General features: G+C 47.8%; 1 protein-coding gene and 1 long non-coding RNA gene across 5 annotated transcripts; one reads left to right on the top strand and one right to left on the bottom strand.

Annotated features, from left to right (window-relative positions):
- Positions 1-7: 7 nt before the first annotated feature.
- Positions 8-23,647, bottom strand: ECI2 (enoyl-CoA delta isomerase 2). Of its 4 annotated transcripts, XM_043908634.1 has the most exons (12): positions 16,838-16,939; positions 15,700-15,827; positions 13,529-13,682; positions 11,377-11,475; positions 10,972-11,160; positions 10,678-10,747; positions 7,297-7,399; positions 6,178-6,298; positions 2,354-2,443; positions 911-1,054; positions 152-330; positions 8-116 (listed from the first exon to the last, which is right to left on the bottom strand). In XM_043908634.1, the coding sequence occupies exons 3-11, from the start codon at positions 13,634-13,636 to the stop codon at positions 175-177; spliced, it is 1,080 nt and encodes a 359-aa protein (XP_043764569.1). In that variant the 5' UTR covers positions 13,637-13,682; positions 15,700-15,827; positions 16,838-16,939; the 3' UTR covers positions 8-116; positions 152-174. The 4 variants fall into 4 exon arrangements, with proteins under 4 accessions (XP_043764569.1, XP_043764568.1, XP_043764566.1 ...); XM_043908633.1 differs by lacking the exons at positions 15,700-15,827; positions 16,838-16,939 and adding an exon at positions 23,511-23,647; XM_043908631.1 differs by lacking the exon at positions 15,700-15,827 and having other exon boundaries at positions 16,838-16,950.
- On the top strand, positions 311-9,062 carry LOC122697651. The gene is made up of 3 exons (XR_006342137.1): positions 311-441; positions 3,905-3,991; positions 9,013-9,062. It is a non-coding gene; the product is annotated as an uncharacterized LOC122697651 (long non-coding RNA).
- Positions 23,648-26,524: the final 2,877 nt, after the last annotated feature.

The raw sequence follows: 26,524 nt of genomic DNA, 5'->3' as shown, positions 1-26,524 counted from the left end.
GCGCGGGTATCTGAGCGCCGAAGGAAGGCACAGCGAGCTTTATTGGGCGCGGGGGTCGACAGGCGGAGCCGCGGGACGACGCTTCCCCGGAGGCGGAGCCGCGGGACGACGCTTCCCCGGAGGCGGAGCCGCGGGACGACGCTTCCCCGGAGGCGCCGGCGGGCCGCGCCGGCATCAGAGCCTGGCCTTCCTGGACAGGAAGCTCGCGACGGCATTCATGCACTCGTCCGACAGCCACCTCTCGCTCAGGACGCTGCTTTCCTCCGCGTTGACCGCGTGCAACTTTTCTTTCTCCCGGTTTCTGATGATCTGCTTGGAAATTCTCATGGCCTGAAAAATCAAAACCAACAGCTGGCTGAAGAGGGATTCTGAGGAGTTGGGATCATTCTAGAATTCTGACGCTGTGTGGCTCGTTCCTCTGATCCTGTGACACCTTATAAGGTGAGACAGGCCTTCTCGAACGTTCCTGCGTGCACAGGTCACCGTGGCAGGTGTGGGCGGGGCGTGTGGCCACACACTTCTGGCTCCAGGGCTGCGTTCTGAGCAGCGAGGACATGAGGCAGTTGCTCACCCCATGCGCTCATGGGGCGCATGAAGAAACACAAGCGCGAAGCTCACCTGTCTGCCTGCTCACCTGGGCTCCAGGCCAGAAGTCCCAGCAGAGGCGGCCGATCAGCCTCCTCGGTCACGGCCAGGAGGATCTGCCCTTCTGTCTCCACAGCCCAGAAGTGGAACAGCCATTTGGTAAGTTTCGTACTTCTCGTGTTATTATGGTTTCTTTTAATGTCAGATTTACATGTGCTCAGAGCAAGCGAATGTGTCTTTTTTTTTTTAATTGCCTATTTAAGGCAAACAGTTCTTGCAAGTAAACAAACAAGCAAACAAACAAACAAAAAGCCCGAATACTAACATTTGGGGGGAGCTTTGAATATGCTTTCAGCCTGGCCCAAACTTCTTTCTGAAAAGTGCCATCGGGAAAAACTTCGGTAACGAGTCCTTGGGCACACGCTTCCTGGGCTGTTAACTTCTTCCCAAAAAGGAGCATCTCTGCCGCCTGGAATGAAAAGCAAGGTTAGGACGTGACCGCAGTGAAGAAAGTCTCAGTGACTCAGAGTGAGCTGCTCTCGGCAGACACGCGGACATGTCCTTCGGTCTCTGAGACCGCCAGTATTTCTCATCAGGGGAGAAACTGGTGGCCCCCAGGCAGCGGTGTGCAGGCTGTGTGCTGAGACCGTCAGGCTTTCGAGCAGGCTTGTGGAGGCTGCTGCTTCTGTGTGTGGGAAGCTAAGAGCCGGGACCCGGAGCAGAAATGCCAGGTACTGGGTCTACGACAAACGGCAGCTATGATTTCTTGTTTTGTACATGATTAACAATTATAAAAAAACAACAACAGCCGCAGCAAATGAAAACTCATGGTCATAGAGAATGACAACCAACTTTTAGAAACAGCAACGGTCAAAAGTCCCTTCCCTGGATATTCACACAGTAGTCAAGCTCTGACCTGCCCAGGGACTCAGATGAGCTCTAATTAACTGGAGGAAAGTGATGAAGACTAACGTTCAGGCGCTAAGAAAACCGGGGTCACTGAGTGGGCATCTATCTCTCGGTGTGCCATTGTTCTTCACAGACTGTTCCACAGCCAAACGCTCGAAGCCTGTGAGTTGGGTCTGCCCGACTTTTCAAAGTTCAGATCTGTGTAACTCTTCAGGGAATGCGACAGAAGAAAGAGATTTAAAAGGGGAATTCTTCAGTGGCCTAGTGGTTAGGATTCTAGGCTTTCTCTGTCATGTCCCAGGTTCAATCCCTGCTCGGGAAACTGAGATCCCGCAAGCCGTGCTGCATGGCCAGAAAAAAAAAGATTTAAAAAACCCACATTTTCCCCATGGAAACCCGACAACAACAGGCAGAGGCTCCATTCATTCTGCTCCCCTCTCAGATCTCGGGGGTCTGCCAAGCCCCCCGCCCCGGCGCCCGTCCCGCCGCGCTCCCCTCGGGGTCCTGCACACACACGGTGGGCACCGAGGTTTCCACCGCCGCAGGGACAGACCGGAGCGGCCACCCGGCCCCTGGGTGCCCACCCTGCCCCGTGGAGCAGGCTGGAGGGAAGGCTGGAGAGGCGCAGGGGCACCCGGCTCAGCGGGACCCGCGGTCTGCGGAGGGCAGCCTGAGCGCCGGCCCCTCCACGCCAGCCCCTCCCCTCGGTCGGCCCCGCTCGTGACCCTCTGGGCTCTGCAGAGCAGACCACGTGCTTCTCTGTGTCGGCCCTATTACGAGGGAAAGAAGAGGGCGTGCAGGGCGGCTTTTGGAGTGGAGAGGCTTATTAACGTTTGTTTTTAAGGCTTCCGAGACCCACCTTGCTTGAGCCCATTATCTTGGGAAAAGTGTAAGAGGAACAGCCTTCCGGACTCTGGCCCAGGTGACTGAACGGGGTGTGAAAGGTTGCCTTTTTAGAGAGAAAATGAGAAAAGAAAATCATCTTTTTACACATGTGATTTCACAAACACCACTCTCTGTTTATGTCCTCCTTACAATACTGAACTGAAGCACTTTATCATCTTACACAGCAGACCTCACTCCACTGGCTTTGCTTTCCTGTGCTTCAGACACCGCTTTTTTCTTTTTTTAAAAAATAAATTGAAGGTTTGTGGCACCTCTGTATCAAGCAGGTCTATCTGTGCCATTTTCCCAATAGTGCTATTTTTAAATTAAAATGTTTTTAAAACAGCTCATGGTTTTTTAGACATAATGCTATTTGCACACCCAACAGACTACACTGTAAACATCACTTCTCAAAGCACTGGGAAATCAAAAAATTCCTGTGACTCACTTTATTGTGACATTTGCTTTATCCCGGTGGTCCTGAAGTAGACCCACAATATCTTCAAAGTGTGCCCATATACACACAAACTGACTCTCTGAACATACACAGTTTGATGAGTTTTAAACAAATGTATACAGTTATGTAGCCACTACCAAAATCAAGATATAGAATATTCTATTGCCCGTAGTGGTAAAGAACCTGTCTGCAGGAGACGTAAGAGACAAAAGCTCAATCCCTGGGTTGGGAAGACCCCCCTGGAGAAGGAAGTGGCAACCCACTGCAGTGTTCTTGCCTGGGAAATCCCATGGACAGAGGAGCCTGGCGGGCTACAGTCCATGGGGTTGCAAAGAATCAGACATGAGCGAGCACCTAAACGACAACGATTAATGACGCTGAGCATCTTTTCACGTGTTTATCAGCTATTTAATGCCTTCTTTGGTGAAGTAACTTGCAATACTTTGTCCACTATTTTTAAGCTGGCTTGGTTATCTTTTTATTATCGAGCTGTAGGAGTTCTTTACATGGTCCGTTTTCGAGTCCTTTTCTTAACGGTGTCTTTCTCATATTTTTAAGAGCCATTTATACTTTCTTTTCTGTGAGCTATATTATTCCTCTCCACCTTGCGTCTCTATATTATGCTGTTGATCCATCACTTTATTGATTCATTTTTAAAACTATAGTGGCAAGGTTAGCCTCTATTGTTTTCTCAACTGTCTTGATTTTGCCCCAGAGGTTTTTGATTGGCTTTAAATACTGAAACTACTTTAATATTGGTTATTTAGACTGCACAGTCAGTCAGTTATTCGACTACAATAACTGTGGTTTTCCGTGTTTTCCTAGATGTCAGAAATATTGTGTTTCTTGATGAATGAAAAGGTCTTAGGAAATTAATTTGTAGTTGACAATTCTGTAAACAGCATATTTAGACTTCATTTTCCATAATCAAGATATGGTTGAGTTTTTTTTCAATGAATGTTGTTAGAAGATAAAAACATATGATGTGTGACACATACAAATCAAACTAATAAAAGTATAAAGTAAACAGTTATTAAAGTCACCTGCCTTCTCTTTTGCCCCCAAAAGAAACCTTTTTGGAGAAAACGTGCTGAGAAGGAAGGAACATAACCAGAAAACAAAGAAGGAGCCAAGCTTGCTAAGCGCCACGAACAGGTGCGTGGAAAGCTGCAGACAGGCGGCATTTAACCTGCTCATACAGATTATCATAAGCAACACTGAGCTGACTCTCAGAAATGAGAGAGACAGAGGTGGAGACGGCCAGATGCTGGCGTCAGGCCGCCTGGCGGCCCCGGAGCTTCTGGACCTCTGTGCCGGGCTTTTCTCATCTGTGAACGGGGATGACCGTCCCTGCCTCCCGGGCCGTTACTGGGGCGCTCACTGACTACCTGTGACGGGCGTCAGCAGCGTCTCCTCTGAGGTGAGCACTCAGTGACCGGCTACTGTTGGGACCTCCGCCTTCTATGAGCTCAAAGGGGCAGTGTGCTGTTTGCTGATGGAGACACTGATGGGCAGGCGTGACCTACTGCCCACAGCAAAGAATAATTGGTCATGTGCGTTAAACGTTAACCCACATTTAATATGGTATACATTCAGGAAACCAGGAATGAGTAGATCCTATAAAAGGAATTCCTCTCAACAGTTTCTTTCCTCTGTACCTTTCTCTGATTTGAAATTGAACCTTGGTTTAATTCAGTTGGGTGATCTCAGCAGTGGTCACTATTTGTCAAATATCTTAACTTGGGCCCAATCTGTCAGCATATACAACACACACACATTTCCCTCTGATTTCAATTTTAGTTTAAGTTTATCATAAGACGGAGTCCTAGGAATCTTTAAAAAGATGATGCCCAAGACAATCATTTGGAATCTAGTAGGACAGTAAGATGCAAATAGGACACTATGTGGTTATGAGACCGCCAAGTTCAGGTCAGGAGCGTCTGCTCTGACCCTGCTCAAAGCAGGTCAACTGAGGGGTCATTGAACACACAGAATGGGACTGAAGACTGAATTTCTGCCTTTGAGCAGAAAGTCCCACCTACAAAGGTTAGGTAGCCAAGCGTCTATAATTGCACTTGCTATTTTTATGGAAAAATTATTAATAAGTATTAGATTTGACAATATGCCCAATTGGATTAAAAGGAATCCGGTCAAAGATGGAGCAGGGAGTAAAGGACCCTTGTAAATGCCCTGTTACTGGAGAAAGTACCTCCAACAAAACCAGGAATCTCTTCAGCGGCGAAAACCAAGTGTTCCCCGCGAGGATGTGTGTACATTGGCAAATTTCACTGCCACAAAAGCAAGAGTCACTCTAAGACTCTGATAACCCTAAGAGGTGGTGATTAGTTCTACAGGAAAAGTTCTAGGGTCAAGGTGCTAAGATAAATGCTTATCACATTTTTGTTTCTAAGGAAAAAAAAACTAGACATGCTAGGGTTCCCAGTGTCAGGGACTGGTTAAATTAGGTAAGCTAAATAACCCAAATGTTAGCACTGCTTATCTCTGAGTGGGGAGAGGAGTGATTTTATTTTTTAAAAATATTTAGCATCTATCTATCTGGCCATAGCGGGTTTCGTGGTGGCACGGAGGCTCGGCACTGTGGCATGCACACTCCTGGTTGGCACTGGGGGTCCAGTTCCCTGACCAGGGGCTGGACCCGGGCCCCCGGCGCTGGGAGCGTGGGGTCTTAGCCACTGGACCAGTAGGGAAGTCCCAAGGAAAGATTTTTAAATTTATTCTTCTCCTTGTACTTTTCCATAGTTTCCAAATTTTTATTTTCTGCTACAACATACATCACTACTATAGTAGGAACTGAAGTGACAATCTATATAATTCAATGGTGAGCATGAGGCAGTAACTTCTCTGAGCTTTGGTTTTCTTATCTGCTAAGCAGGGAGTGAAAGTAGATAGCGCCTGAAAGTCCTTTCTTAGTCTAGATTTCTAGATTCCATGGTTCATTCACACTGAAAAAAAATGATCAAGTAACTCCCCTGCATAACCTTCAAAGCTGCTCTTTTTTTTACCCCTGCTTGCAAGTCTGAAGGTCTTCTGACTATTTTAGAGCAAAGTTGAATAACTCTTGTGTCACATGATGAGAATAAACAGAACCAAAAGGGCTGGGACAATGTTCATGATGACACTGGTGTTTAGGAAGATTCAGGTTAACAGTGACGGGAGAATCAAACGTGTCACGGCAGACTAATTCTTTGGGAAAAATGTAACTTTCATCCCTTCTACCCCCGACCGCACACCCTCTGCTTACTACCAGCAACGACAAAGCAGCATTTAGAGGGGCGCGTTTTCACCAGCCTGACATCACTCGTTTCTGCAAGGGGACTTACCCTGTCGGTCGCGTACACGACGTCAAACAGCCCGAGGATGGTGACGGAGATCCCCACGGCCGGCCCGTTGACCACGGCCACCAGAGGCTTCGGGAAATCTATTAAACAGTCGACGAAATCCCTGCAGACACGGAAACAGACAGTGTGTTGAGCTGTTCCCAAGCAGCGTCACCGAGCTACAAGCAGGATCGGGGTCCGGAACGTGCTTCTCTGGGCGGGCTGGGGACGTGTCCACCTCCGGGCGCCTCCCCGGCCTGCGGCCCCTGATTCACCCGGGCCCCGTCTGCAGGGCACGGGAAGGGTGCCCGCAGGAGTCCAGGGGCCGGCCTCGGTCCAGATCCTGCGTCCTGGGCATTTGGTCAGGGCCGTGAGCCAGCGGCCAACTCGGAGTCAGCATGGGCTGCGAGGTCCCAGCACGCTGGGCATCAGAAGCGGCTGGGCGGCAGAGCGCTGGGCATCAGAAGCGGCTGGGCATCAGAGCGCTGGGCATCAGAAGCGGCTGGGCGGCAGAGCGCTGGGCATCAGAAGCGGCTGGGCATCAGAGCGCTGGGCATCAGAAGCGGCTGGGCGGCAGAGCGCTGGGCATCAGAAGCGGCTGGGCATCAGAGCGCTGGGCATCAGAAGCGGCTGGGCGGCAGAGCGCTGGGCATCAGAAGCGGCTGGGCGGCAGAGCGCTGGGCATCAGAAGCGGCTGGGCGGCAGAGCGCTGGGCATCAGAAGCGGCTGGGCGGCAGAGCGCTGGGCATCAGGGCCCGTCTCCAGTCCCCTGGGCGCAGCGGTCCCGGCAGCAAGGCCTCCCCCAGCCCGGGAGACAGCGCTGGGCTCCTCTGCCTCAGTGCGGCGGCGGTGGTGCTGTTGCTAAGTCGTGACCGACTCTGCCTGGACGCGGGAGAACTGAGACCGCGCCGGGAGCTGGCTGATGGCCCTCGAGTCGGCTCCTGTGAGGAGCGCTCAGGGGAACGGGAGAATCCGCGAGGAACCAGATGCCCTTCCAGACGGCGGCCTGACAAGTAGGCTTGTGGAAGTCACAGCCGACCACAGGGAACAAGTGTTTCTCTTTTCTGCAACCTTAGACCCCCTGAGGAACGGGGCGAGCCCCCGGGTCAGACGGCCGCTCACCTCAGCAGGACCTCCCCGCTCCTGGCCATCTCCTCCGGCCCGCCGGCGGGCAGATGCGTGAAGTTGGTCAGGTCGTTCCCGCTGCAGTAGTAGTCCCCGCTGCCTGCGAACACAAGCCACGGGCGCGCCACTCACACACCCGCCGCTCCCGGGCACCTCCTGGGCACCAGGCTCGGCGAGCCGTGAGCCCCCGGGGGTGCCTGCCCTCGCGGCCGGACTGGGGCGGCCGGACGCTGCCTTAAAGATACGCTGACAAACGCAGGCAACGCGGCTGGGACAGGAAGGGACGCCAGGACGGGAGAGCCGGCAGAGGGGGCTCTGGTCTCATCTGGGGGCTCGGGGAGGGGCTCTGCCGAGGCGGGGACAACTGCAGTGAGACCTGAACGGCTGTCGGGGGTGGGGGCGCGGAAACAGGCTGGGGGGTGTTCTCCGGAGCTGACAGCGCCCGGGAAGGCTCTGGGGCGGGTCGCCCGGCGCTCGATGGGCCGAGAGAGGCACCATCAGAAAATAACAGGAGCCTTCAGTTTGGTCTGCTCAGTCCAAGATAGATAAGTTAGAAGGGAAAGCAGAATTCAGGGCATCTATATAACATGAATTAGAAAGGCAAGTCTAATCGACATAATTCTAACTCTACACCTTAAAAATCAAGAGTGAACTTACTTTTAGTTCTTAACATTTTTAAAAAATTTAAACATTTATTGTTACTACTTGGCCAGGCCGAGTGGCATATGCGATCTGTTTCCCCGACCAGGGATCACGTCTGTGTCCCTTGCATTGGGAGCAGGGACTGGACCACTAGGGATGTCCCTGAAGTTACTTTTTAAGTGTTTCTGGATGGTATAAAAAAAATTGGCCATTTTCTGCTTCTTAATCTTCAAGGTAGAGATTTTAATATATATCTAGTATACATGAAAATTTTAACAGATTCTTAAAAAAATTAGAAAAACTGATCATCTCTGATTATAAGCTAGGAATTGATAACAGAAATGCAAAACAAACAAAAATCCTTTCTAAAAACCGAAGGACCTATTATTACAATGCTTAGATAAAAATAATAAGAAACCAAAAGTGAAGGGTATATAGAAAATAACTATAGAACAAGCATGCGTGCTAAGTCACGTTGGACTCTTTGTGACCTTTCGGGCTGTAGCCCGCCAGGCTCCTCTGTCTGTGGAGAGTCTCCAGGCAGGAATACTGCAGTGGGCTGCCATGCCCTCCTCCAGGGGATCTTCCTAACCCAGGGGTTGAACCCACATCTCTTATGTCTCTTGCATTGGCAGGCAGATTCTTTACCTTAGCGCCACCTGGGAAGCCCAGAGAATAAGCACTATTTATCAGTACTTAATCTTTCAGTTTTCTTACTTGTAAAATACTAGTAATAATGGGGCCTAATCTCATAGGGTTATTGCAAGATAGCTTAGAAGAGTTAAGAATTAAGAAAGCTACCAAACAGATTAAAATGCTTAGCCCAGTGCTTGGCAAACAGAAAGTATGATACAAACGTTAGCCGTTATGACCAGGTATTATGAAACTCCGCAGTTTGACTTCTACAACATGGATATCTTTGCACCTTCGCTGAAAGATGTATGTCTGAGGATATTCCCCGCAGCATGATTTTAATAGCAAAAGACTAAGTACAGTCTACCTGTTCACTGATAGAGGAATGACGAGATAAACTGTGGAGTCCTGAAACTCTCACACTTTGCAATCCTGCAGGTGCTGACTGAGAACAAATGTTCAGGACACGCAGTGAGGAGAGAGAAAGGCGGGTGCAGTATGTGTGTATTATGTGCTTCCTTTTCTGTTTATGAAAGGAGGGGTGGGGAGAATCTCACACACACACACACACGGGCAGTTTCTAGAAGGCTCAAGAAAAGCTGCGGTTTTTTAGGACACAGGACTGGGGTTTTTAGTTTAGTTAGTTATATGCCATTTCATAGTCTTTGGATTTTTAAAAAATGATGTGCCTGCATTGTACGTTTAGTTTAAAAAATGTTAACTGAAAAATCAGAAACGATTCTTCTCCTGTACCCAGCCAATGCTGCCTCTGGACTGTTCCTGTTGTCTTCCTTCTCCTAGGCATACACGTGGGATGCCAGAGCATCTCTGGGTCGTCTCCGCCTCACCCTTTCTCATGAGCTGTTAGGTGTCTTTCTCCTTACCTCTTTCTTTCTTTTTTTTTTTTTTTACTAAAAGTGCTCTGATATCTCTATATAATATTATATATTTTATAAATTTCAATGAAAATTAAAATCACTCCTGGGAATTCCCTGGTGGTCCGGTGGTTAGGACACTGTACTTTCACTACCAAGGACGGGAGTTCAGCCTCTGATTGGGGAACTAACATCCCACCAGCCACGTGGTGCAGCCAAAAAAGAATATAAATAAAATGACCCCTGCTTCTGCCACGCCAACACACAGTAGTAGCTCCCACCTCCCAAGTGCCTGTGTGAGCCCTGCCCTTCACTGCCTCATATCACCATCTTGACCGCTCTGCGGGGTCAGGACGACACTGTTGTCTCCATTTAGGAAGCAGAATTCACCCACAAGTGGCAAGAAGTGAAGCTGGATTTAAACTCAAGTTGATCTGAGTCTAGAACCGTAGCCCTCGCCACTACACGCATGCAAAGCCCCTGCCAAGCTCAATCACCACGTTCTCCTCAGCCCAGGCCCACCAGCGCCCGTATTTTCCAATTACTATCACAGTGCTGATACAATTGCTAATGTCTTATTTCTTAAACATTTTTCTATATGGTTAGTCTCTACAGTTATACTTTTTAATGCTTTTGCAATACATCTCTACAGGATGTTCTGTCATGTGGTTTATGATGGTTATTTAGAGTATTTAGAATGTTTTGGGAGATTCCTGTGTCGCAGTATGTGAACATTTTACATATTGCCAAATGCTGTGTTTTTAAAAGGTAACTAACACTTTTTAAAGTCATTTATATTGCTGTCAGCAAGGGGCATTTATTCTACCATAACCTTGTCAAAATTTGGTATAGTATGAGATTTTGCTAATTCAGATAAGCATTAATATAAAATGGTATCTCATCATTTTTATTTGTGTTCGTGCTTATTAATCTGGTTGCATTTTGCTTGTTTCTTTGATGCCAAGACTTTCTCATACAAACTGTCTATTCATTTTACTCACCAATTTATCTAACAGGTTTAGCACTTTTCTTACCAAATTGTACCTGCTTTTTACATGATAGAGATATCAATCCTATGTCTTACCATATTGTTTATGTATTTAAGAATTAGGGTATCTCAGCACTAGAAAAGATGATAGAGCTTATTTACTCAATTCCCTTTCTAGGAGAAAATCCTCCCCCGCCCCCAAACAGAGATTTAATTAAGAAATCCAAGGAAATGTCTTACCTGTTAAAACAGTTATGGCTGACTCATCCTTGCTTGCAGCCTGAAGTGCAGCTATGATGTCACGATACATCTGCGTGAAAGAGGGAAGACGAGGAAAGGAGAAGACTGAAAATGATCATCCCTACCCAGAGGGTCCTCTCCACGTCGGTCTGCAAGCCCGCCCTCTTCAAAGTGCCAAACGCTTACCTCGGCTGTATTTACAGAACCCAAAAGGATGCTGACACGCTACGGTTTTTGAGTGAAACAGAGGAAGCCAAGTAAAGCAGGACGGACTCCCGGGGCAGACGGCGTTACCTGAGTGGTGAGAGCGTTTTTTTTGGTTGGACGGTTCAGCCTGATGGTGGTGATGCCGTCTTCGGAGGTCACCACCAGGCTGTCGCCTTCCAGTTGCTTCCTGTCTGCTGCAGGTGCCTTTGGGCTGGGGGACTCGGAGGCGGCGCTCAGACTGGACACCAAGTCCACGTACTTCTGTCTGGCAGCTTCCTAATGAGAGACGGTGATTTCAGCCCACAGTTGATGAGCAAGCATTTTGAGACACTTCCTGTCCTGGTCAGTACCCCTGATGGCAATGAAGGTCTCGGCTGGATACAGGGACCTCTGTCCCCAGAAGGCTCATCTTAGTGTCTCAATAGGGAGAAACACCCACCCCCCTTAGGAGCACAGTAAGTGAAATAAAAGCAGGACGGGAAGTCCATGTACCTTGGACAGACTGCCAAGAGCATTCCATGCATCCCATTTGGTCTTATTGATAAAGTCCAGCATACCTGGTTTGGGCACGTTACAGGGTCCTTCAGTGGCCTATGAAGGAGAGAGGCAGTTACTGGTCAAACGCACATGCAAACCGGAGCCTTGAACAGCTGAGATCCATAAAATGCACACTGGCATGACTGCGCCTTCCCCTCCCAGGCAGTTTCACAAGGTACAGAGACTGATCTGAACTTTCCTCTCCCTTGCTCTCTCTTTGATGCTGCTGCTAAAAATGTACAAACAGGAGAAAAGAGACTGGAGAGCCCAAATATGCTATGATGGGTTATCAGCCCCTAAAATAAGTGATAACTGCCGCGTACGAACATAATGCAAGATCAGGGTTTGGGTAAATGCTTTCAAAAAACGAATCATTCCTTAGGTTTATATAATGATGGTTCAAGCAAACAATCTTCAAAGGTAACTAGCCAACAAACATTTAGAAAACACGGTATATCCTGAAAGCTCATTCAGAGGTACCAACCCCCACCAAGTCCTCCCAGATCTGTGGTGGTGGGCGTCCGGTAAGTGAGCAAGAGCTGCACCTGGAGGGAGGCAGGGGTAGAGGTGGGGGGTGGGGACCAGAGCCACCGGCCCTTAGGACACTTAACTGAAGGACATTGTCGGGGGGGAGGTGCAGTGAGTGTTTTGAGATTAAAAAATATATATATATGCACTATTCTTTTCAGATATGGCAACTTAAAACTCCATTTAATAACCATGCCTTTGATTTTCATAATATAACTAGCTAAAAGAGAAGAGAAGAGAGAGGCTTTGAAAGACAAAGACAGTAAAGGAGGCTAAGATGGTCCAAAGAAAAAGACTTATTTCTCAAGAGTTAGCCATCGGGGATGCTAGAGGCAACACGGGCCCCAAGACTGCCCCCCACGTCTGACACACGGGTGTGAGCCCAGGGGCTCCTGGAAGCGCTCTCTGACCCAGGCAGTGACCTGGAGGACGGCTCACAGGACACACTCTCCTCCTCTCGGTTACAGTCATTGCAGCGGCAGGGGACAGGGACGCAGATCAGCAAGGGAGGAGCCATGGGTGGAGTCTGGGAGAGGTGAGTGTGCCCACCCACTGCACCGGCCACTGCAGAGTCAGGACTGTGTACTCGCCCAGTCCCCGAACCGACGTGTGACACGCACACAGAGCCCCGCTCACCAGGGAAGCTCATCCCAGCCTCCTCAGTGTTCAGAGCTTTCCCTGGGGCTAGTCTCAGTAACTGCAGCCTCCGCCCCCAACCCCACTCTCACTACCTGGGTGGCCAGTCCCCTCTAAATCCCATCCTTAGACTCTCCAGGTGAACAAAGACAGTCTATCACGCTTGGCATTTCAAGGGCTTAGAAACTACCTCCCAGAACCCAAGGGCGAGGGTCAGACCCCTGTGGGGCATGGTTAAATTCTGTAATATACACACTAGTATCAAAGGAAGAGGGGCTCACAGGGATCACAGGAAGAGAAAAAGAGGACATAGGAGCCCAGAGGGTCTGACTTTCTGGATAGTTTTCAGACACTGTAACTGAAAACTCAAGTTTTGAAATGTTTTTATAAAAATTGTCAAATATATATGAGTAGAATATTATCATGAACCTCCAATATTCAGCTCCCAAATTCAATTAACTCTCATTTTTGCTATATTTGCTTCAACCATCCTTTTCTTTTCTATTTTGCTTAATTTTTTTAGGGAATGGCAAACACCACACCGTTTTTCACTCCATGTACTTAGTATGCACTCCTAAAAAAAAAAAATTACTTTTTCTTATATAATCATGATGCTATTAAGAATAGTTCCTAGGTGCCATCTAATACTCAATCCCTATTCAAATTTCCCCAACTATCTCAAGGCCACTCTGACAGCTGACTGTTGGTGGTTGTTTTGGTTGTATCTTTGAAGTCTCTTTTACTCCGGAGTGATCCTAAGGAGTGATTATTTGCCTTAACAGTACTCTGAAATCTAATCTAATAAACTCACGCATACACTCTTTAGAGGAAAGGCAGTAACGCACCCTAAAAGCACTCAGGCTGCCTTTTCAGAGCAACAGGCAGCATGTCTATCTGAGGACCCACGTGCTCAAGATGTTTCCCAAACACCCGAGGCGTTTACCTGCTTGTAGAGTGCGTAGAGTTTCAGCTTCACTTCACTGCCCGGATCCTCCTCCAGGAGCTTCACCTGGTCCACTGCGTTGTTAAAGTCCTTCTGGCTGGCTCGCATGGCCGGGCTGCGCACGTGCAGCCCGAGGGCTGGGACCTGCGTGGGGCTGCAACCAGCACACGTGTTCCTACCGTTTCCAGCTCCTCCACGCCAAAACGCCGCGTTTCTCCAGCAATACTTTCCTTGCACTTGCCCCAGCCACCCCGCTGTGAATGGTTAGTGGTTTCCAAACCCGTCCCTAGATAAGAAATCCAGACAGAAGCTAACTTCCATAAGGAAGGCCCTCATAGAGAAAAGCAGCCAGAGGCGGAGGAGCCCAGAAACGTTGCCACAGGCAGGAAGTAAATGAGACGCCTGGGAGAAGGTGACAAGCAGGAGCGCCAGGGGCAGGCCCTGAGGGCTGCCAAGCCTCTTGCGCAACTGAAGTCATTTTAACCCACTTGATGATGGCAAAGAGCAAAAAAACATTATATTTACAAGCATAGTTTTATGAGGGACCTCCCTGGTGGTCCCCTGGCTAAGACACTGCGCTCCCAATGGAGGGAGCCTCGGTCTGATCCCTAGTCAGGACACCAGATCCTACATGCTCCAAGACCTGGTGCAGCTAAAAACAAAAAACTGGTGAAGCAACTACGTGGAAGGGACATTCAGACTGTAAATGCCCAGAGTTTGTGGGGATGATCTGAGAGTTTCAGCCTGGGCAAAGTTCCCCTCTGCTGATCTAAATAACTCTCCAAGACCTTGGGGCACTAGTTCCTGCCGTGGTGAACGGGACTCTCATCAGTAGTGGTAAAAGCTAAACGGGGGCACCGTGGAATCCGCCTCTCTGGCCACCCCAGTGAACTACTCCAGCATCGAGAGACTTTTATTGTGAGGCTGGCAGCTGGATATTGTCTCTGGGAAACTGAAAGTCACTCAGTCGTGTCTGACCCTTTGTACAGTCCATCGAATTCTTCAGGCCACAATACCGGAGTGGGCAGCCTTTCCCTTCTCCAGGGGATCTTCACAACCCAGGGATCGAACCCAGGTCTAGCGCACTGTAGGCAGATTCTTTTACCAGCTGAGCCACAAGGGAAGCCCAGCTCTTGGATGGCAAAGTCAAAACTCCTGGCTTATTAAGAGACACTATCCTGTATACTTCTGGCTTGTGAAATGATTATAATTCCTGCCATGAACCCATGTCAAATAAAACACTGACAAGACAATCTCAACCTCTGAGCATAATGGCAACCCACTCCAGTATTCTTGCCCAGAGAATCCCACGGACAGAGGAGCCTAGAGGGCCACAATCAATAGGGTCGCAAAGAGTCGGACACGACTGAGCTGACATGCACCCCACAGACAAAATAAGGATACCGAGACCACAGGGGTAAAGTATACAGGAAGAATTCAGCATCCCAAGATCCACAAACAGCCTCTACAGTTGAACCTGCGTCCCTCCAGAACCAAGTTTCCCTAGTGACTTCGTGAGTCGTCCTTCTGCCCACAATTCCATCCCCTTTCTTAGCCCCTCTGACCTCAATCCTGGGCGAAGCAAGCACCACACCACCAGTCAGATGACTAAAACTGCTGCTACTGATGCTATCGCTCTTGTACTAAAACTGCCATTCTGAACAGACCCCGAAACGTGCAAACTCAGGCTATTTCTACAGAGCAGGATGAGCCCACAGACCTCCAAGCCACAGACCACCTGGCCAGAGAGTCATAAACCAGAGACGTCCAATGATTACTGTCACCAGAGGATAACTAACTTCAGCTTCTCTGCTCTCCCCCCTTCTCCCCTGCAAAAAAACCCCTGAGAGGGTTTCTGCGGCTTCTCCGCCCACTCCCTTGGTGTCCTGCAATAAATCCTTACTTTGCTGCCAGCTCCTGCTGCTGGAACTTGCTCTTCTGCTCCAAGGGCACAAGAGCCTTTTGCTCTATGATGTAGTCACTGATTAACAAAGTATAAACTTTTATCAGGTCAATACCTAACTCTCTGTTCAGCAAACACGTGTGTCCCAGCACACACACACATGACAGGAGGGGAGAAGGAAGGTAAATTTTCAGAAGGAAAACTGGTTGGTGTTGCAGATAGCGCTGTTTTCTTAAGGGAGGTGGAGGACCTACCCGGGGGAACCTACCTGGCCTGGATGCTAGGCTGTGACGCTCACTGAGCAGACACGCTCAGTCCTCACCTCCACGAGTCTAAAGAGCCAGCAGAAGAGTGGGGACCGCAAGCATGGCCAGCTGAGTCCTTTTTAAGCACACACTATGAGCAGAGGGGTGGGAAAAGCATCACAGCACAGCAGTGAGGTCACAAACCAACCACGGGTGTTCACAGCAATGGCCCTGAGTGATAGTTAATAGCACCCAAGATAAAGCCCAAACATAACAAATGTACCACCTCCTCTGCGATAATATAACTTTCAAAGAGTGAGTCCAAACGTTGAACTAATGCCATTCAGTAAAATTAGCCTTCTGCTTTTATATTAGGCTTCCCTGGTGCCTCAGTGGTAAAGAATATGCCTGCAATGCGGGGGGCCCAGGTTCGATCCCTGGGTTGGGAAGATCCCCTGGAGGAGGAAAAGGCAACCCACTCCAGTATTCTTGCCTGGAGAATCCAAAGACAGAGGAGCCTGGAGGGCTATAATCCATTGGGTCACAAAAGACTTAGCGACTAAAGGACAAGTTTTATATTAAATAACTGAATCCACTTATTGTTTTCCCCCTAAAAAGGAAAAACTCTGAATCCTACACGAATCTGGCAGCTGCAAGTTTCAAGTAGAAAACGAATGGAAAATTTTAAATGTCCATAAAGGCCGAAATGTGCATTTTTTTTTCACAAAATACAATGCAAACGTATTTATTTTAAAATCGAGTTTTAAAAACAATTACAAAGCACGACCGTTTAATACAGAAACCGGGAACGTCCCTCTCCTCGAAGGCGGCCGGCGCGTCCCGCGGTCTCCCCGTCGCCTAAGCGTCCCGGGGCCGGCCCCACGTGGCCCGCCTCGCCCTCCGCCAGGAGTCACCCGGAGGACATCCTCCGCGAAGCACCCGGGTCACCCCCCCCGGACCCGCGGGGCACTCCTCCGGCGGTCCGGATCCGGCAGGCCTCGCACACAGCACCCCACCCGCCCCGCGCAGCGGGACCTGGCTCGGCGGACGCCTGACGTCACGCTCCCCGGCCAGCCCGCGCAGCCCGCTGCGGCAGGAGGCAGCGCGCTCCAGCAAGGACGCGGCGTCCAAGGGCGGCCCTGGGCCCGAGTCAGTAAGTACCTGCGGAGAAGTCCGGAGCACCAGCGCCTGGCGAACCGGCCTGCCAACCCCGCCATGGCCGCCCGAGGACAAGGGCGGGACTGCCAGCCGGGAGCCAGGCCTGATGCCATTGGCAGAAGGAAGGGCCGGGGGCGGGGCCGGGGCGGGGCCTCTAGCCATAGGTAGAAGCGGGGGGCGGGGGCGGGGCCGGGGCCTGAGCCTGACGCCATAGGTAGAAGTAGAGGCAGGGGGCGGGGCCATGGGCGGAGACGGGGGACGGGGCGGGGCTTGACGCGATGTAGTTCGGTTCATTTCAGTCGCTCAGTCGTGTCACACGCTCTGCGAACCCATGAACTGCAGCACGCCAGGCCTCCCTGTCCATCAACAACTCCCGGACTTCACTCAAACTCATGTCCATTGAGTCGGTGATGCCATCCAGCCATCTCATCCTCTGTCGTCCCCTTCTCCTCCTGCCCTCATTCCCTCCCAGCATCAGGGTCTTTTCAAATGAGTCAGCTCTTCCCATCAGGTGGCCAAAGTATTGGAGTTTCAGCTTCAACATCCGTCCTTCCAATGAACACCCAGGACTGATCTCCTTTACGAGGGACTGGTTGGATCTCCTTGCAGTCCAAGGGACTCTCAAGAGTCTTCTCCAACACCACAGTTCAAAAGCATCAATTCTTCACCACTCAGCTTTCTTTATGGTCCAACTCTCACATCCATACATGACTGCTGGAAAAACCATAGCCTTGACTAGACGGACCTTTCTTGGCAAAGTAATGTCTCTGCTTTTGAACATGCTGTCTAGATTGGTCATAACTTTTCTTCCAAGGAGTAAGCGTCTTTTTATTTCATGGCTGCAGTCACCATCTGCAGTGATTTTGGAGCCCAGAAAAATAAAGTCTCCCATTGTTTCCACTGTCTCTCCATCTATTTGCCATGAAGTGATGGGACCAGATGCCATGATCTTAGTTTTCTGAATGTTGAGCTTTAAGCCAAATTTTTCACTCTCCTCTTTCACTTTCATCAAGAGGCTCTTTAGTTCTTCTTCGCTTTCTGCCATAAGGGTGGTGTCGTCTGCTTATCTGAAGTTATTGATATTTCTCCCAGCAATCTTGATTCCAGCTTGTGCTTCCTCCAGCCTAGCATTTCTCATGATGTTCTCTGTATATAAGCAGGGTGACGATATACAGCCTTGACAAACTCCTTTTCCTATTTGGAACCAGCCTGTTGTTCCATGTCCAGTTCTAACTGTTGCTTCCTGACCTGCATACAGATTTCTCAAGAGACAGGTCAGGTGGTCTGGTATGCCCATCTCTTTCAGAATTTTCCACAGTTTATTGTGATCCACAAAGTCAAAGACTTTGGTAGTCAATAAAGCACAGTCAATAAAGCAGAAATACATGTTTTACAGGAACTCTCTTGTTTTTTTGATGATCCAGCGGATGTTGGCAATTTGATCTCTGGTTCCTCTGCCTTTTCTAAATCCAGCTTGAACATCTGGAAGCTCATGGTTCACATATTGTTGAAGCCTGGCTTGGAGAATTTTGAGCATTACTTTACTAATGTGTGAGATGAGTGCAATTGTGTGGTAGTTTGAACATTCTTTGGCATTCCCTTTCTTTGGGATTGGAATGAAAACTGACCTTTTCTAGTCCTGTGGCCACTGCTGAGTTTTCCAAATTTGCTGGCATATTGAGTGCAACACTTTCACAGCATCATCTTTCAGGATTTGAAATAGCTCAACTGGAATTCCATCACCTCCACTAGCTTTGTTTGTAGTGATGCTTCCTAAGGCCCACTTAACTTCACATTCCAGGATGTCTGACTCTAGGTGAGTGACCACACCATCGTGATTATCTGGGTCATGAAGATCTTTTTTGTACAGTTCTTCTGTGTATTCTTGCCACCTCTTCTTAATGTCTTCTGCTTCTGTTAGGTGCATACCATTTCTGTCCTTTATTGAGCCCATCTTTGCATGAAATGTTCCCTTGGTGTCTCTAATTTTCTTGAAGAGATCTCTAGTCTTTCCCATTCTGTTGCTTTCCTCTATTTCTTTGCATTGATCACTGAGGAAGGCTTTCTTATCTCTCCTTGCTATTCTTCAGAACTCTGCATTCAAATGGGAATATCTTTCCTTTTCTCCTTTGCTTCTGACTTCTCTTTGTTTCTCAGCTATTTGTAAGGCCTCCTCAGACAGCCATTATGCTTTTTTGCATTTCTTTTTCTTGGGGACAGTCTTGATCCCTGCCTCCTGTACAGTGTCATGAACCTCTGTCCATAGCTCATCAGGCACTCTATCAGATCTAGTCCCCTAAATCTATTTCTCACTTCCACTGTGTCATCATTAGGGATTTGATTTAGGTCATACCTGAGTGCTGTAAAAACATCCTGTAATAAGGGGGCAGTAGCCTCTAATTCGGCTTGCTGAGCAGAGGTTAGGCTGGATTGCCGCACCTTTGTTGTGGGTCCAGTATAACCATCTTTGAGAGTTTTATTTGCTTCAGTGAAATAAATAGGGGCACTAGTAAGAGGAATTGTTTTAGTAATAATAGGAATTATCCATTTGTGTTTAGCAGCAATAGTAATCAAAGGTGACTTTGGAAAATGGTTATGAACCTCACCTATGAAATCAGCAATGTCAATTTGCCAATCCATACTGGTAACAAATAATCTATGGATTTGCTCATTAATGAAAGGAAGAACAATTTCATACAGAGCATAACCAGAAAGTTGTAATCTGGATCTCATTTTTGAAACAAGAAAGGAAATAAGCATTATGTAAGTAGTCATTATTTTCTTAGGAGTGTGGGACAAAAATCCCCATTTGAGGATTATGACAACCTTAACCTGTGGTTGCCATAATATTCCTGTAAGGGAATCTAAAGTAAGAAGAATAAGTAGTGTCTGCCTACAATGCAGGAGGCCTGGGTTCGATCCCTGGGTTGGGAAGATCCCCTGGAGAAGGAAATGACAACTCACTCCAGTACCCTTGCCTGGAAAATCTCATGGACAGAGGAGCCTGGTAGGCTACAGTCCATGGGGTCACAAAGAGTCGGACACGACTGAGTGACTTCACTTTCACTATCACTTTTGCTGGATAGCTTGGTTCACAAGATCTAATTCCTGTTTAGTTTGTTCTGTTAGTACCTGGGGGCTATTTAAATCAGAGTCACCTTGTACGATTTGAAATAGTTGTGTCAAAGAATGATTAGGAATTCCTAAAGATGGTCATAACCAGTTTATATCTCCTAATAATTTTTGAAAATCATTTAAAGTTTTCAAGGAATCAGTTCAAATTTGTATTTTTTGTGGTTTAATAGTATTTCTTTGCAATATATATCCTAAATAGGCATATGGTTCCTGCTCTTGTAATTTATCACAGCAATATGTAACCCATATTCTTTTAATTTAATCTCTGTGTTTAAGAAAATACGTTGAAGTTCCTCCACAGAAGGAGAAGCTAAAAGAGTATCATCCATATAATGGATAATACAGGCCTGAGGGAATTGTTTTCTAATAAATTCAAGTGGTTGGGAGACATATAATTGACATAATATAGGACTATTAAGCATTCCTTGTGGCGATATCTTCCAGTAATATCAAGACACTGGTGTTTTATTATTAATTGACGATACAGTAAAAGCAAAATGGATAGCATCAGATCCTTGTAGAGGAATAGTATAGAAACAATCTTTAAGATCAATGATTTTTATTTTCCAGTTTTGTGGTATCATAGACGGTGATGGAATGCCTGGTTGTAAAGCACCCATAGGTTCAATTATAGCATTAATTTTTCTTAATCAGTTAAAATTCTCCATTTTCCTAATTTCTTCCTAATAACAAAGACAGGAGAATTCCAAGGGCTGGTAGTTGAGGCAATATGATTAAGAGATAATTGTTCCTCTTCTAGCTGTTCAAGAGCCTGTAACTTTTCCTGTGGTTGGGGCCACTGCTCTGTCCAACAGGCTCATCAGATCTCCATGTCAATTTAATTGCTGGAAAATTTTTTGTTGTTCGGCAGTGGCCTGCACTAAAAAGCCTGTGTATTTTGAACAGCATTATATCCCATATTTCCCATAATGTGTTTAGCTTGAGAAGATATAGTAGGAATTGTTCCATAAGCTCCCCATTGCATCAATAAATCTCATCCCCATAAATTAATAGGGATATCTGCAACTAAAGGTTGTAAAGTTGCAGGTTGTTGTTTGGGACCTGAACAGGTCAAAATATTAGTACTTTTTTGAATATTTTGCATAGTTCCAATTCCAGTTAACATAATAGGAACATCTGTTAAAGGCCAAGAAATTGGCCAATGCTTTTTAGATATTTTAGAAACATCAGCTCCAGTATCTACAAGTCCTGAAAATTGCTTATTATTAATATATACAGATAATATGGGTCTAGAATCAGATACAAAAGTTTGCCAATATACCTGTTTTCCTGTACTTCCAAATCCTCCAGTTCTTTTAATATGAGATTTACTAGTAGAGACATAGGTAATAATAACAATTGAGCTATATGATCTCCTTTTATTATTTGATAAGGATACTCTGTTTTCATCATAATAGAAATTTCACCCTCATAATCTTTACCTATAATCTCCATTAGGACTTGAACTCCCTTACTTGTTAAACTACTGTGTCCTAATAATAATCCCACACTTGCTTTAGGTATTGGACCTTTAATTCCAGTAGGGATTTTATAAATTCCCATAGCTGGCATAAGAAGTAAATTATCAATGGCGGGGACATCTAATGCTGAGCTCCTGGATGTTGCAGGAAGGAAGTTGGCAACCCGGGTGAGTGGTTTGGAAGGGCTGGATGAGGTTGCTGTTCGCTGGCTGTGTACACAAAAGGAACAGCGCTCCAGGTTTGCTGAGAGCTCACATTGTTTGCTGGTCCCTAAGTGGGGCCCTTCTTCCAGTTTCCTGACAAAGGGGATCCCTTTTATGAAATTTAGATCTACACTGATTAGGTTAGGCAATAAATGATTGCCTTTATTACAGCGAGGGCATGATCCAAGTGTCTTTTCATTTGTGGGAGTAGGCTTATTTATTTATTATATTTTTATTAGTCTTGCAGTTTTTCCACACGTGTCCTTTCTTACCACAACTGAAACATTGAACCTGCTGATTCACTTGTTGTTTCAAGCCCGTAAGGGCTTGAGCCAACATTTGCATCTTATAGGGTTCTGATCCAATATCATGACAAGCCTTAATATAATCCTCTAGAGGCTTTCCTTGTGATTTGAGAGGCTGTAAAACCTTTTGACATTCTGAATTTGCGTTATCATAGGCAAGCATCAGGAAACGGCAACCCACTCCAGTACACTTGCCTGGAAAATCCCATGGACAGAGAAGCCTGGTAGGCTACAGTCCATGGGGTCACAAAGAGTCGGACACAACTGAGCAACTTCACTTAATTCAGTTTGAGCAACAGTTTTCACCAAATTTTGTTTTAATTGGGCGATAAAATCAGTATAATGTTCTCCATTAGATTATTTTACATTGACAAAAGAAGGATGAGACTATCCTGGGGGGCTATACTTTTCCCATGCTCTAAGACAAATAAATCTAATTTGACTTAAAAGTTGATCATCGGATTGTAGTTGATACCCCTTGATACCCCCCTGACCCCATTAATTGCTCCACGGTAATATTAAGAGGAGGATTAGTCGCTGTATTTCTTTGAGCCTGTTGAGAGGCTTCATCTTGCCACCATGTTCGGGGCTGTAAAAATTCCGGAGTGGATAAGCAAGGTCTAGCGATCATTTCCCAATTATGTGGAATGAGTCGTTCAGACTGAGCCAACCCCTGAATAAGACCTGTGGTATAAGAGGATGTAGCTACATGTTGTGTGCATGCCTGTTTAATCTCCATATTAGTTTTTAAAGAGAGAGGCGTATGCTCAAATTGTACCCCGCCTTGTGGAAGCTGAGCATTAGGGGGCACCTCAGTCATGACAACAGGCAAAACCAAAGCATCAGGGTCACCTTCTCGCCTCGCTGCTCCTACAGCTTGTTGAAAAGATGAGAGAGCAGGCATAGACGTCTTTGGTATTGTGACCGCGGCTCTAAATACCCCATCATCCCATGGTGTATCAGGATCTAGTGGAGGGAGGTTCCTGAACTACAGGGGGCTCCGGCCAAGGAGCCGAAGGCTGTGAGACTGGTGAGGAAGGAAAAGCTTTAGGCTGTTGCTCAGTACCATAGTTCACACGGGATTTAGAACTCAAAAACTAAGCCTCTCTCTCCCCTTCCAAAGGATTATGTTTCCCTTTATCCAGATTTTCATAAATATGAGGTGGCCGGACAGGCGAATCCTGAGATGCAGGAAGAGCAGGAGTATCAGATTCTGAATCAGAAGAGTCAGACCGTTCAGATGGTTTAGGAGCCAAAGTGGTGTAAATAAGGTCACACAGAGACCACACACTCACAGGAATGGAGTCCGCAGACTGATAGGCTCGACGCAAACCACGCATTACTTCTTTCCACTCATTAAGACTCCCTTTTTCTGGGTCCAACCAGTGCCCATGCTTATGAGTTGCCTGAAATAATTCCTGAAAATTCTGTTCTTTCACTTTCACTCCAGAGCTATGTAGTAAGGTTTTTAGAAGCACCATACAGTCAGCATGCTAAGAAGGAGCTTGCTCCATTGTGTCCCTGATTGTCAGATCCAGGGGGGTGTACTCACCAAGCACTTTCACCGCCCTCCGATCTCTCGGCTGGAATTCCCTGCATCTTCTGGCGCTGTCAAAGGAGAGCCTCAAAAACTACTTGCACCCTCAGGTCCCTGTTCCGGCGTCAAATGTCAGGACCAGTCCAACAACGAACTGACCCAAGGGACCGATGCCGCAGAAGAGTAAAGAGAAAGAAGACTCAGAAATAAAGTGGGGATCAAGGGGCTGATGCCACCCACAGGCAGAAGCCCAGATCCTAATCCTCACATGCCTTTGATTGTGACATCTGCTTCCTTGTTCATGCTCTAGAGATATCTGTTCTTTACAATCTCAGGCCGGGGATGAAGACATACAACGCACAGTCCTCAGTGTCGAATCTTCAGGCCTTTCATGACTTTGTTTAGCCTTTTGGCTAGTGACGCCCTGTCTCAGTGACTCTCTCAATGCTCTGGTTAAGGGAACAGTCACTAATGGTTTTCCATCAGTCACCCAGCCCTTCGCCTGGGGGTGATGAGAAAGTCATTCTTATTTTTCAAAGAAGCCCCGTTAGTTATAGTACAGGTCTGCACAGAGCGTATTCCCTTCATTTACCCTGCCATGTTCTCGAGTGACATGCAGCCTGGCTGCAAGCGCTTGCCTCTCGGAGCAGGTCTGAGCTGAGCACTGGGGTCAGAGGAAGGGCAGAGAGCCTGCAGGCGGGTGGCCGCGGTTGCCTGGCTCCGCTCTTCTCGCTGTCTGCTCCAGAAAGTGGCCGGTTCCAGAAACCATGCAGATTTGGGGCAAGGAGGCACTGACCGCAGCGGGTGGAAAATTCGGACCACAAGGGGCTTCCCAGATGGCGCCCGTGGTAAAGAACCCGCCTGCCATTGCAGGAGATGTTAGAGATCCGGGTTCCATTCTGGGTCGGAAACATTCCCTGGAGAAGGAAATGGCCACCCACTCCAGGATTCTTGCCTGGAGAATCCCATGGACTGAGGAGGCTGGCGGGCTACAGTCCATGGGGTTGCAAAGACTTGGATATGACTGAAGCGACTTAGCACGCACAGGCGTGTTGAAGGGTGTGAGGGTTCTCTAGAGAAGCAGAACCAGGACGGGTGTGTGCACAGAGAGCGGGTTTAGGGAAGTGCCTCCTGCGGCTGTGAAGCTTCGTAAGCCCGACATCCGCAAGGCGGGCTAGAAGCTGGAGGCCTCGCAGTGTGTCAGCCTGAGGCAGGGGCGGTCGCGGGCAGGATTCCTTCTCGTTCTGGGGCCATATTAGGGCCTTCAGCTGATCTGACGAGGCCCACCCACATTATGGAGGGCAATCCGCTCTACTCAAAGTCTACTGATTTCAATGCTAATCTTATCCCAAAAACTCCTACACAGAAACATCCAGAATGACGTTTGACCACACGTCTGGACACCACGGCCCAGCCATGCTGACAGATAAAATTAGGCTGTCACAGCCGGCACCAGGAAGCACTCAGGATGTGTGTTCAGCGGTCACTGGTTGGACAGCTGTGGGCCTTCAGCTCAGGAGTCACTGGCCATCAGTCAGGAGCAGGCCGCGCTCTGGGGCTGGGGCAGCAGAAGACTGCCTTCCCCCGTGCCTGTGTATCACAGCACATCTCCCAGGACAGGCTCCCCGTGGCTTCCTGGAGATGGCCCACAGAAGTGCATGTGTCTGCGAACATGAAGACATGGCGATTGGCCTCTGGGTCCAGGGCCGGAGAACAGCAGGGCAGAGGCAGGACCTGAGGGAGTGTCCAGCCTCCTGCCCCCGCGTGCTCCCAGGCTGCCCTGGGTCAAGGCCCACGGGGGTCATGGGCTGACCTGGGCCCATTGAGCAGCCTGGCTCTGTGTCAGGTTATGTTTGCACCAATTTGCTCCTTATGCGACTATTTCATCTGCTCTCTTCAGGGCGCTTAGCGATGTGATATAGATACGTGTGTGAACATAGATACACTGACTGAATGAGTTATGCAGAAGGAATTTTTGTGGCTAATCTCATGTCTGAAATAACTCACTGCCCTCCTTTCCTCACTCAGCCAGCCAAGCCCTGGAGCTCTGCCCCATCACCTCCCAGGTCTTCCATCTTCCTCCTCCCTCCTTGCCCTTTATCACTCTTTACCTGGATCCCACAGCAGTTTCCTAACAGGTCCGCCTCCCAGCCAGCTCCAGCTCTGGCAGGGAGCTTTTTATTTTTTTTTAAATCAGAAAACAATTTAATGCTTTTTCTTTCAATAACGAAATGTGAATAAATTTCAATTTAATTTACTCTCTTAAAATATTACCAGAAACTAATCTTTACACTGTTTCAGTTCTATTAGTTTATAAAGTTTCACACTTCACTGGTAAATGCATTTTTATTTTAAAAATCATATATTTTACTCATCAGTTACATGATTAAATATTATTATACAGCAGTTTTCTTTTTTTTCCAGTTTCGCTTTATAAAATTTAATTAATTAATTTATTTCAATTGGAGGCTAATTACTTTATAATATTGTGGTGATTTTTGCCATACATCGACATGAATCAACCACGGGTGTACATGTGTCTCCCTCCCATCCTGAACCCCCCTCCCACCTCCCTCCCCGCCCCATCCCTCTGGGTTGTCCCAGGCAGGGAGTTTTTTAAAACGCAAATCCCATCAAGTCTCAAACCTCAGACCTTCCAGGGGTTCTCCAGACTGTCAAGATAAAGCTCAGACTGGCACTCATCTGGGAGGTTCTTTGTGGTATCACCTACTCCTGACCTTTGGCTCCAAAAAACAAGCAACCATGTCTTTGTAAAAATGCCGAGCTCTCCCCTTCCTCCCCATAGCTAATTTCCGCCCTGCGTACCGGTCTTTTCTTGTTTAATGATCAGCACCTTTTCCTGCTTATTCTGCAGATGTTTCCTCTCCACACTTACAGGCGGGAATGTCCATCTGCCTGATAAGGGCTCTGCCCTCTCCTGGCCCCGGGGAGCACGTGGGACTCAGGCTGGGCCCCTGGACACTCATCTCAGGACCTGGAACGTGACTGATGTGCCACAAGGAGGGGCA

Source organism: Cervus elaphus, chromosome 7, assembly GCF_910594005.1.
Source record: "Cervus elaphus chromosome 7, mCerEla1.1, whole genome shotgun sequence".
Lineage (NCBI taxonomy): Eukaryota > Metazoa > Chordata > Mammalia > Artiodactyla > Cervidae > Cervus > Cervus elaphus.
Note: the sequence above shows the minus strand (reverse complement) of the source record. Positions and strands in the feature narration are given on the sequence as shown.